This window comes from Balaenoptera musculus, chromosome 1, assembly GCF_009873245.2.
Source record: "Balaenoptera musculus isolate JJ_BM4_2016_0621 chromosome 1, mBalMus1.pri.v3, whole genome shotgun sequence".
Classification (NCBI taxonomy): domain Eukaryota; kingdom Metazoa; phylum Chordata; class Mammalia; order Artiodactyla; family Balaenopteridae; genus Balaenoptera; species Balaenoptera musculus.
In genome coordinates, this window is record NC_045785.1 from 10,320,803 (window position 1) to 10,332,910 (window position 12,108).

General features: G+C 52.8%; 1 protein-coding gene across 7 annotated transcripts in view; it reads left to right on the forward strand.

Annotated features, from left to right (window-relative positions):
* The window catches only part of PRDM2 (PR/SET domain 2), a 119,184-nt gene extending 107,361 nt beyond the window's left edge, over positions 1 to 11,823 (forward strand). For all 7 annotated transcript variants that reach the window (XM_036841975.1, XM_036841631.1, XM_036841717.1 and 4 more), the window contains 2 exons: positions 4,275 to 4,418; positions 9,907 to 11,823. In XM_036841975.1, coding sequence (XP_036697870.1) covers positions 4,275 to 4,395 — 121 coding nt within the window. In that variant the 3' untranslated portion in view covers positions 4,396 to 4,418; positions 9,907 to 11,823. The remainder of the gene's footprint in view (positions 1 to 4,274; positions 4,419 to 9,906) is intronic.
* Positions 11,824 to 12,108: the final 285 nt, after the last annotated feature.

A 12,108-nucleotide genomic window follows, 5' to 3' on the forward strand; every position in this document is an offset into this window, starting at 1 on the left:
CCACGGGTCTAGGTGCGGGGGACGTCAGGGACAAAACACCTCCAATGGAGCCAGGAAACAAACAGCCAGGTAGACACGGGGTGTGTTGGTGCAGTAAATACAAGAACGACAGAAAAATGGACTAGAGGCTGGAGTTTCAGGGCAGGGTGTTTGCAATGTCAAATAGGGCAGGTGGGAGGGAGGCTTGCTGAGAGGAGGCCCTGGAGCAAGAACTTGGGGGGGGGGCGCCCCGTGACTATGGTGGGGAGCCTTCAGCCCAGGGTCCGCAGGAAGGGACCGGAGGAAACGTAAGTGACACCCTCAACGGTCAGGAATGGAACAGCCCTGCCTTTCAGTGCCTTCAGACTGTGGAGGGTTTCTGATAATGAAGAAGTGACTGTCCAGCCCCTTCTCGATGCCTTGGATTCAGGATCATGAGTGTAATCCATTTTACCGGGCTGTGAGGAAGGATGCTCGAGGGGGCCCACTCAGCCCGTGTTCTGGCCCCTGCACTGAATGGGCGCAGATTTCCGTGACTGAGAAGCCTGTGCAGCGGGGGTGTCTGGAATCTAGGATCACTCACCTCTTCATTCATTACATTTTGGGGGTTTGCTGTCCACGCCTTCAAAATTAGGTGTTAAGGCTGCTGTGACGAGCAGACCCAGCTCGGTTCCTTGGCCTCACATGCACCGTGCAATCATGTAGATAACGTGGAACCGCCCGTGGAGGGGGCAGGGGTGTGTGCTGAGAGGTCAGTGGGGCGGCCCCGGGAGCATCTGCAAGGCACTGGTTCCCAGCCCTGGTCCCACGTTGGAACTGCTGCGGAGCTTAAAGATGCTGATGCCCGACGCCACCCCAGAGGTTCTGATGTCACAGGTCCGGCAGCAGCCCGGGCCTCCCCAGCGGACTCTAGTGAGTAGCCGGGGCTGGAGGCCACGGGGAGGAGAGCTCCACATGCATGTGCTGAAGGAAGCCCTGCGGAGCCGGGGAGACAGGAGCTGAAGGAGCGAGAGGGCTGGGAGGTCGGCAGGGCCGGGCCGTGTGTGGAAGAGCTCGGTCCCCACCAGGAGCCTGGGGTTGAGTTTCAGCAGGGACATGTCACACCCTGCTGTACCTTAGGGAAGGGGAACAGATGGGAGGGGAGCCAGCGGGGGGGTGGGGAGGGGGCCCTGCAGGAGACCAGACAGGGCGGCAGAAGAGAGGGAGGAAGGCGGACGGAGCCAGCAGGGCGCTGGTGGGTCTCCTGCGCTGGTGGCCCCTGCCCTCACACCTCCAGAAATATCCCCCTTGTGCCGAATTCTTCTCAGAAGGCAAAGGGCCCTCGTATCCTGGTCCCCCGGGGCTCTTCTTAGCCCCACTCTGCATCAGCAGGCTGCAGGGATTGTGTCCATTTTACAGATGAGGAGGCTGAGGTTTGGAGGCCGGGAGGCAGGGAGGACCTTCCGGGGGTCACACAGCCAGTGAATATGAGGATGGGAACTCGCACTCAGGTCTCCGACGGCTGTGCTGCCTCCTCGGGGGTTATGACTGCTGCCCATCCCCACAGCGGCCACAATCAAAACATCGTGCGAGTTGAAGTTGGACTTGATCGTCATAATAACCCTATGAAATAAAATTGCTCTTCCCGTTTTGTGGGTGGTGAAACTGTAGCTCAGAGAGGGTCCATGGCTTGCCAAGGTCACACAGCCAATGAGTGGGAACCAAGAATCACAAGGTGCTCGTGGGTTAAGCGTAACTATGCTGAGGATCGGAGAATATCTGGTTTCTTAGCACCTCACCTCTCAGCCTCAGACAGCTGCTGGGCTCTCAAAGTCCTCCGACCAGAGAAAGGTTTTCACAATCGGGAAGGAGACTGTCCTGCTGGACATCACCACCCTAATCCCTAAAGGAAACACCCAGGTGGTGACTTGGGGTCTCCTCCAAAATTGTGGCCCATGGAGCTGAAAGACCTGGGCTCTGCTCCCCCAGGAAAGTCTCCATCTGTCTGAGCCCCAGTTTCCTCATCCGTGAAATGGGTATAAAAGCGCTTGTTCCTCCTACCTCCTGGACTGCTGGTAGACTCCGGAGATAACAGCAGACAGAGCACTTGGGAATCACAGCGGCTGTTGTGTTGTCCTCCGTGGGGCCAGGCAGTGTGTGAGGGGTGGCGAGAGGCACCTGCCTTCGGGGGCCTTGCCCCTGACCATTAGCGCTCTACCCAGGTGGACGACTAAGACTGGGGAGAAAGCCTGCTCCCGAGTAGAGATGGCTGTGCGGCCACAGGAGCAGGAGGGTGGAACGGAGCAGAGGGGAGCAGAGACGCCTGGCAGCTGGAGAGCGCTGGGAGGCCCACGGTGTTGTCTTCGTTTGATTGATTAGGTTTTCGAATGTTTAATAGATGTGTGATGATGGTGAGAGGAATGAACTGGAAATTGAGGATGCCAGCCTGTTCATCCCCAAAGCTGCTACATCCTGCTGGAGACATTGTCCCAGAGAGGGGACAGTGTAGGGGGACCTGCCACGTGCCAGGACTGTCCCTTATTCCTCAGCCGGACAAGGTGTGCAGGTCGTCTGTGTTTCCAGGCAGCCTGGCAGCTGACTGTCCCCTCCCAGCGTTGGGTGGGCTGGCCGAGGGGTCGTCGTCGTGCTCACCCTGAGGTGCCCCCTGCAGGCCACCTCATGGGTCTTCTGGTCCATCCGGGGCACAAGCTTGCCGCTGAGCTTTGGGTCTCAGTTTGCCGCCTTGAATCTCGCTCAGGACTGATCGCACAGTGTCAGGGAGGCATTCAAGCAGGGGCAGTCCTCAGCCATGACTGAGAGCCAGGACCTCAGAGGGGATCTCATCTGTGGAGAGAACAGAAATCTTCCCTCTGGCACCTTCTTTGTTGTTCTGTTTATACATTCGTCTATTCTCGTAGGTATGTGTGAGAGCTACCTTGTCAGCTGTGGCACTGTTAACATCTGGGCGGATCAATCGTCATGGGGGCGTCCTGTGCATTTTAAGATGCTTAGTAGCATCCCTGGCCCTGCCCACCAGGTGCCGGGTAGCGGCATCCCTCCCCTCAGATGTGACAACCCCAGATGTCTCCAGATATTGCCAAATCCATGCCCTGGTTGAGAACCACTAATTGAAACCCTGATGTTTCAGCTTTGAGATGGACCCCGTTCCCAGCTCTTGCTCCCTCCCTGGAGCAGGCGAGGTTCCCGCCCACCTCACTTCCATTCTTCTACCTAGAGAGGCAGACTTGGGACCCAGGACAAGTTACTTGACCACTCTGTGTCTCTGTTTCCCCGTCTGTAAATTAGGGCTAACAGAGAACCCATCTTGTAGGAAGAGTAAGATAGTTGATATACGTAAAATATTTAGCACAGTTCTGGGCACCACATGTGTTGTTCTTATTCAACAAATATTTATTTTTGTGATGCTAAGCTGGGGATGCAGCAGCGAACAAGACAAGGGCCCTGACCTTGATATCTCACAGCTCCTGAGGGAGGCAGATGCACGATTCTGTTGATTGTGATTCAATATAACAAGGGCTGTGATGGGCAAGCATGGGGGGCCGTGGGAGCCCACAGGAGGGACACCTCATCCAGGAGTTAGAGAAGGAAGTCTTCCTGGAGGAGGTGATACTCCAGCTAGGATCTGGAAGGTGAGTACGACTTAGCTGGATGCAGGAAGGGGAGGAATAATGGTCTGGGTTGTCTATCTTTAAAATAAATTTAATGCTTTCCTGAAAAAGAAATCCAGTTTAATGGGCTATAGTAGCAAATAGGACCAAACCAGGTCAAGGGATCCAGGTTTATACCCCCTCTGAGATCCCTGACACAAAAGTTCTCCGCACAGTGAGGCCAGAACAGGTGCCAGGTGCAGAGTTCCGGCCTGGAGGGGACCCGGACCTACTTCCTCTTCCTTCTGTAGGCGATGGTTGTTAACTTGGTACCAGAACCTCCCCAGATGTTTTGCGGGGAGCATAGTGCCCGGGGAGGCAGGCGGGGAAACGGTGAAGCTGCCGTCCGCACAGCAGCGTCCATTCCTGGCTCCCCTGCCCATCCAGTGGGGGTCCTCAGGGTGGGCCTGCCCGGTGCAGTGTCTCAGAACCCCGCTTGTGGACGCTTCTGCCGGCCCATCGCCTCCGAGTGGAGGGAAGGGGGTGGGCGGAGCATGGCGGCGCTCACTCCGGTTGTTAAAGCTCGAGTCCCATTGTCTTCAAGGTGCCTGGAGAGGCGGTGCCCGCACGAGACCTCCCAGGTGCTGTCTGGGCACCCACCGGGCCGGGCTCCTGGTGATGCTGTGTGTTATTCCTCTCCCCGCACAGCTACAGTCTCCGCCTGGCACCTCAATGTCCTCCGCCAGCTGCCCCGTACATCACCAGGCAGTGTAGGAATGTCAAGGCCACAGCTGCAGCCCAGCTCCAGGGATCCCTCTTCAAAGACTAGATGCTTCGCCTGCTCCTTGACAGGTACGCGGAGGGTGGAGCGGCCTCCGGAGGCTCTGGGGGCCGAGGGGCAGGGCTTGGGTTTGGGGGTGGGCTGGCAGGAGAGAAGGGGGTGGGCATGATGGCTTGTGGAGCACCCCCGGTGTGCTAGGTGGGGCAGGGGGCCTTCCTGCAGGGAGGGTATATAGTGGCTGAGAGTGTGGACCCCGGACCATCTGGTTCAAATCCCAGCTCTGCCTCTTACGGGCTGGGGGACCTCAGCAAGTTACTCTGTCTCTCTGAGTCTCAGTTTTCCCATCTATAACATGGGGATGACAGTAGTATCTACTTCATAGGATTGTGAGAATTACAAGTGTCAAACGTATGAAAGCACTTAGAACAGTGCTTGGCACAGATAAGCACCAGGTAAGTCTAAGTATTAGCGATCGTTATTGTAATAATAATAATGATAATAATACTCAGCACCTAATTGAGACCTTCAGCGGCTTTAAGACCAGAAAAGGTTATGGAGTCCCTATTCCCACAGTGTATTTGAAAGTGGAAGTAATACTAATTCATAAAGTATAAAAACTTAGATTTATGTTGAACTAGAAGTCTCCTTCCAGATTTTCTGATGGTGAAACCTGAATTCATTCATGGATGCTGGACTTTTTCTCTTGGGGGGCCGGGCTTTGCCAGTGACCTTGAGCAGGCTTGGGTTTCCCTGCTGGTGACATGGCATGTCTTTTTTCATTGTGTCCCTGAGACCAGCATCTCAAGCATGATTGGGGCACCGGTTAAAAATACAGACCCCAGGATCCCACTCCAATTCACTAAACGAGCATGCTGGTGAGCAGGGCCTGAGAATCTGCCTTAGCAGGTGGCCCCGTGGCTCTGGGACACACTCAGATTCGGGGATGGATGCCTGCTTAACACGGCCAAGGTCACTTGGAATAAGAACACAGCTGTTTAAGGCAAGATGGGCTGAATTCCGAAGCTCTGGGGTCTTTTGTGCTGTGCCTTCCTCCCTCCCACCTCTCCTCTCCCTGATAACTCGCTGACTCCTCTCTCCCCGCGGCAGGCGGAGTTTCTGGGATTGGCCTTATTTCTCTGGGGGTTCGTTCAGGAGGGGAGTGGAAATAAAACCCACTTTCCCCAGAGAGTTTGTGCTGTGCAGCTGGCACTGAGCCCACCTCTTGGGCACCAGGTCCTGAGGGGGGAGGTAAGCCCAAGTTCTGGGGTGCAGTGGAGCAACGTTGCCATGGATGCTGCAGTACTCAGGACTGGACGGCCCAGGAGACCATCCCCCCTCCCACTTTACAGCTGGAAGAATTGGGCCCCGGAGAGGAGGCTTGGCTAGAGTCTTCTGGAGAGTGGCAGGCAGAGCCAGGATGTGCAGTTCCCCACTCTGGGTCCCGTGTGTGTCCTGGGATCATCCCTTTGGCAGCTGCGTGGACTTTCATGCTGATGGGCTGGCAGGGTGTGGCTTCCAGCTCAGAGCAGGTGTTCTTTGCAGCCTGAGGGAGAGGCGGGTGCAGCTGGACTGATTCCTGCCCAGACCGGGGTGTTTCTGTCGGCCACTGCAGTCTCAGCCGTAAGCATGCCTTGCAGATTCAGGCCCTCCCCTGGGGCCCGTGCTCGACCCTAGATGAATTCTTTTCCCTTAGTTTCAAATGTGCGCAGCTTCCCAAGTTGGGTGCTCAGATGAATGGAGGCCCAATTTCATTTGTATCTGCAGCTCACAGCTTCTGTTCACTCACCAACAGTGAATGTTCAGAACTCAACAGTTTACTTTCAAAGTGACTGAAAATTGCTCCTTAAAATTTTATTTAACTTTTTCCCTCATTTTTAAATTTGTATGTATAATAAGTATGTGCTACTTATTATTGTAAAAAATGACTTTTTTTCTTTTTTTTTTAAACGCCTTATACTATTTGTCTTAGTCTGCTTGGGCTGCTGTAGTAACATACCACAGACTGGGGGGTTTAAGCAACAGACATTTACTTCTTATGGTTCTGGAGGCTGGAAGGCCAAGACCGGGGTGCCAGCATTGTGGGGTTCTGGTGAGAGCTCTCTTCCTGGTTTGCGGATGCTGCCTTCTAGCTGTGTCCTCACATGGCAAAGGGAGGAGGCTCTGGTGTCTTTTCTTATAAGGGCACCAATCCCATCATGAGGGCCCCACCCACATGACCTCATTTAAGCCCAATCACTTCCCAAAGGCCCTATCTCCAAACACTATCATTTTGGGGGTTAGAGTACAATTGTGGTGGGGAACACAATTCAGTCCACAGCACTGTTTAACACAGTTCCAAAATGACGTTTTGAGATGCCATGGCAAAGGATTTTAGCACGGGAAGGGATGTGTAGGTGGATACCCTCACTTTACAGAGAAGGAAACTGAGACACAGTGGGGCAAGTGACAGCCCTGGGATCAGCTTTTTGACCCCCAGATAGATGATGGATTTTAAGTGGTCTGTGCCCACTGTACATGCTCTGGGGTTTGTTCTGAGGAAAAGATGACGTCCTCAAAGCACCCAGGACTGCCGTCATCCTGCTGCCCTTGCCGGGGTAGAGGCTCTGTGACCAGCTTACTGGACAGTCTGACCCAAGGGAGGGACCAACACAGAGGAGCTTGGCTTTTCTCCAGCACCTGCCTTCCACTGCCTCCCTTTTCTGTGCTCTCACGATGTCTCGGGCAAAGCCCAGAGCTCTCTGTTCACTTTAGGTATAACAAAGTGCCACGTTGCCTAGTCCAGCCTGAAACTCCCATTGCACATCCTATTTTGCCTCTGTCTCTTTCCCATCCTCAGGGGCCAGCTGGACTTTTGCCCTAGGGTCTCGGAGGGGAGGTCCAGGGCAGGGACTGGCACCTCTCAGTTGTCTGGCCACTGCCATGATCCTCCTCTTGGCTCTCACTGCTCCTTTGGCTAAGACTGGCCGGCCTTGGGGCAGGCTTCCCGGTGCTGGCCCTCCCACAGTGTCCCAGGAGTGGGGTGGGTGGAGGGTCTCCGAGATAGGAGAGCTCCCCTCTGGCTCAGCCTCTGCCAACCTCCCCTCAGCTCCGGTCCCAGTGGTCCAGCCACAGCGTCTGCTGCTGGGGTCTCCTTCCTGGAGGGCTGCGTCTCGGGTGGGGGGCTGGCAAGATGGCTTCTTTTTTGGGTCTCACCCAGTGACCCATAGGAAACTCACATATATTGGCCACACCAAACCAGGGGAATGCAGCGCGCTCCACGCTGGGCCCTGTCTCTACGTTCTTCTCCTCCGGCTGCTCCTGCTCAGGTGGGCGGGGCACATGCAGGCCTCCCTCTCTCAAAGGCACCCTGCTCCGCGGCAAGCAGCTCTTTCCAGCCCCATCAAGAGGTCTTGGGGGGGTTGGAACTGACATAGTGTAGTGGTTAAGAGCACACTTTCTAGAGTTGAATCCCGGCTCCAGTAATCCTGGCGGGTACTTCACTTCTCTGTGTTTCAATTCGTCCATCTGTAAAGTGGGTTAATAATAATAATAATAATACCGTACTATACCATTTTATATAAAGGACTTGAGCATCATGTGGATTTTGGTATCCACGGGGGTCCTGAAACCAGTCCCCCTGTGGATAGTGAGGAATGACTGTACCTCTCTCACGGGAATATGGTCAAGATTGCGTAGGTTAGTACATACAGGAGGTCCCCTACATGGGAACCTTCACGTTGCGAACTTTCAAAGATGGGAACGTGCGTTCGCATGTCCAGTCACGTAAGTTAGTTCACGTGTCTGGCATACATTGTCACGTGCGTGCATCCTCTACAAGTGGCCGTGCTTTTGTGTACTTTACTGGACAGTACCTTATAGAGTACAGTAGTACTTCTATTGCTGACGATCTTTCAGCTCTACCATCTCCCACCTCCTCTCCCTCCTCCAATCAGTAACTCTTGCCTGTTCACTTGATGCCAGCCCCTGTAATGCCAGCTGTTGTACTGTACTATTGTACTTTCCAAGGTACTGTACTGTGAGATTAAAAATGTTTTATTTTTTGTGTGTGTTTGCTTTTTATGTATTATTTGTGTGAAAAGTATTATCAACCTATTACAGTACAGTACTATATAGCCGATTGTGTTAATTGGGTACCGAGGCTAACTTTGTCGGACTTACGAACAAATTGGACTTACGAACTCGCTCTTGGAACGGAACTCGTTTGTATGTAGGGGACTTACTGTACATGAGCAGCACTTAGGAAAGTGTCTGGTATGTGGTATTGAATAACTCTTCCATAGATCAGCTCTGCTATTATTATTATTCTCACTGAATTATTATATTAGTAGTAGTTGTAGTAATAATAATAGTAGATGGTAGTAGTAGTAGTAGTAATAGTAATAGCAGGTGTTAGTGGTAGTAGTAATAGTAATGATGACCAGGTCCAATGGGTGAGAGATCTGAGCCCCTGAACTTGGCGCAGCGCAATTCCAGGCTCATATTCAACCCAGTGCAGCAAATGTCATTAAACAGTCACTCATGTGCCTGGCTGTGTGGCAGCTACTGTGACTGGGGTTTCCTTGGAGGAAGCATGTGAGCTAAGCCACTCCCTCGGAACAGAGAGCACACACGGGCTCTGGAGGGGGCTTGACCTGGGTTCAAGTCCCACCTCTACTGCTGGTCATCAGCCTGACCTTGTAAAAGTTACTTCTCCTCTCTGGGCCTCTGTCTCTTCCATTTGAAATGGGGATCTGTGTCACCTGCCACAAGGGTCATTTTGAGTATTAGCATGAAATGAAGTGATAGTGTAATTACTTTGGAAAACTCTCTGGCAGTATCTACTGAAGCTGCACCTATGCATTCCCCAGGGCCCAACAGTTACGGTGCTAGGGATACACTCAGCAGAAATGCATACACGTGTGCACCACATGTTCATATGTTATATATGCACACCCTACTGCCTAGAGTTTCCACTCGGCATAAATACGTACACGTGGGCACTGTGTGCGTCTTCTAGACATACATAAGAACATTCTAGCGGCATTACTCATGATGGCCCGAAACTAGAAACTACCCAATTGTGCACGGGCAGGGGACTAGGCAGATGGAAGCTGCCTGACCATGCGCTAGAATCCTGTAACAGAGAAACAGAAAGAACTACAACTACATGCTCGAAATGGGTGCATCTCACAAACACATTATGCAGAAGAAGCCAGGCACAAAAGGATATGTATTGATTGATTCCATTTATGTAAGTCAAAAAATGGGTAAAATCAATCTATGGTGATAGAGGTTGGCAGAGTGGTTATCCTGGCAGGGGGCCGCGGTGAGGGTTGGTGGGTATCCTAGAAGGGGGCCTGGGTGGCGCTGACAATTGGTCGAATTGTTTCTCCATCTGGGTGTTGGTTACACAGGTGTGTTCACTAACAGTTCATCAAGCCGTACTCTTCCGTACGTGTGGTATACTTCCAAAAATAGTTTAACTAGAAAAATTAAGTAGAGGGATCATGGTTGAAGAGCCCAGGGTAGGCCCTGAATATGTAGCCTTCATTATTATTTTTCTTTTCTTTTTCTCCTCAGCACCTGAAGTGACCTGGAATCAGTGAAGCCAAAGGGACTGGCCTTCTGGCCTCCAGGGAGTACCGACCCATTCCAGATCCATGAGCCTGCAAGAGAGAGAGAGTGCGTGTGTGTGTGTGCGTGCGCGCACGTGTGCGTGCGCCTGTGGTCTTCAGATGAGGGTCCCGAACCCCAGGGAGGCAGGAAGGCAGCTGACTGCACGCCGTGGATGACACCTGGGTGCGGCCCCCGGCCTGCGTTCTGCAGCTCAGCTTTCCTGTTGGGTTGGGGCCCCTCCTACTATGCAATTTTCCGAGAGCTCCTTGATCCTGCTTTTTGCTTCTCCAGTTGTCTTTTGCCACGGCGGGGACTTGGGTCTGGCCCAGGGGTCAGCTCCAGCCCCGTCCAGGGAAGGCCTTCAGGAAGAGGCCAAGTTCCCCTTCCAGCCAGCCCCGCCCCTGCCTTCCCTTGCCCCCAATGTCTCTGGGAATCCGTAGTGTGTAGACACTTCGGAGCCTTGCTGATCATCCCCCTTGGCCCTCGCACTTGGAAGACTTCCTTCTTTGCCTGAGCAATCTGAGCCGCTGGCTCTCGCGTTGTTTCCAGATTTGTCATTCTCATCAGTCAGGCCCTGTGCGTCCAGGAGAAGGGCCTCGTCTCCGTTTATAGATCGGCTCCTCCCGTGGGAGAGGCAGGGGACGGGATGCTGTGAGGGCGGTGCCGGGAGCTCTCCCGTGTGTGCTTCTCTGCCTCCCTTGGTGGGACCATCAACACCTTTAGGGTCTGAGCTTCTCAAATTGGCTGAAAAGGGAAACAAAGAAACAGAAATTGGGAAATGAAAAATAAGCTGGAGGATTAAAAAGCCTAGGGGGGAAAGAAAGAGATTTCCGGAGGTCATCCATCGCCTGCCAGGGGACGATGGAGCTGGCCCCATCTCTGATGGAACAGTCCATGTCTTGGAGAAACGGGTGAGCTGGGCTAGGAGTTTGGACCCAGTTCAGTGAGGGTCTTGGGTTTTGTGCCTTTGGGGCAGACTCTCAGACAGGATGTCTGAGACCACTTTGGCGCTGTCTTCTCAGCCCCATGTTGGATGGTGATAAAACATCAAACCCAAAGCGGAAGGAGGGAACTCTTCAGAGTACTCACGAGTGGTCATGCAAAAAAAAAAAAAAAAAAAAAAAAAAGGGACTTTTTTCAGGGCTACTATGGTTGATCTTGCAACTCTGTAAATATGTACGTAGACACTTTTAAAAAGCATGTATTTATGTCCCTGACTGTAAATGCCCCATTTTTAAAGTTTTATAACTTGTGTTATTTAATGAATCGGTCGACTGGCTGCAGTGTGGGATCTGATAACGGTCCAGGAGGAAGGTCTCACGAGAGCCTCACATGGGCAGAAAAATGCTGATCGTTGCCCTACGTCACAGTTTTCCTATTTCCCACCCAGCTACAAACCGTGGTTTGTTTTAAATTCTCACAAACTGGAATCCTTTGGCCCGCTCCTAAAATTAACCCTCACAAGCATGAAAATCTGTGGCTGTTCCTTATCCTAACACGACGATTTTTGTCCCCTCAATGTTGACACTCGTGAACTGTACCCCAGCCTCTCAGTTCTGGAGGGTGTTTTTCCTTTCAGCAGCGAGGGAAGTCCACGAACCCCAAGCTTGGAAAGTCACCTTCAGCCAGTGGCGAGTTCTGGAAAACGTTGTGAGGCCTGGGGAACGCTCATGTTTTGCACGTGTGAATGTGCTGGTCAGCCTCCAGCACTCAGGCTGTCAGGAAAACTGTCACGAATGTTCCAATCATGAAAATGGGGGGGTGGTTTTTTTTAAAGAAGCTGTGTTTCCTGGTCAGTGATGGTCTCTGAGCGTGGGTTTGGGCTGCAGAAGAGGACACGTGAAGAAAATTAACAATAAAAGTGTGAAGCGCGATTGCGAGGAACAGGCGTGGGAGTGATCATTTTGGTTCCTGTGTTTCGTGTCTTGGGTTTTGGTGACTTCTGTGTCTGCGGGCTGGGGGTCCTTGAAGGCTCCATTCCAACGATGAGGGAAACCTAAGGTTCCCAGGAAGCCCCCTGTGGAAATACCCCACCTGGTGAGCAAGCTTACCCTGCCTTCACATCCCCTCCCTCACCCACCAGCCCGTGAGTTAAGCCATTTGGCTGAGACTAGAAAGGCCTCCCGTGATTGCAAACATATTCTTTGCTTTAAACAGCTTCACTGA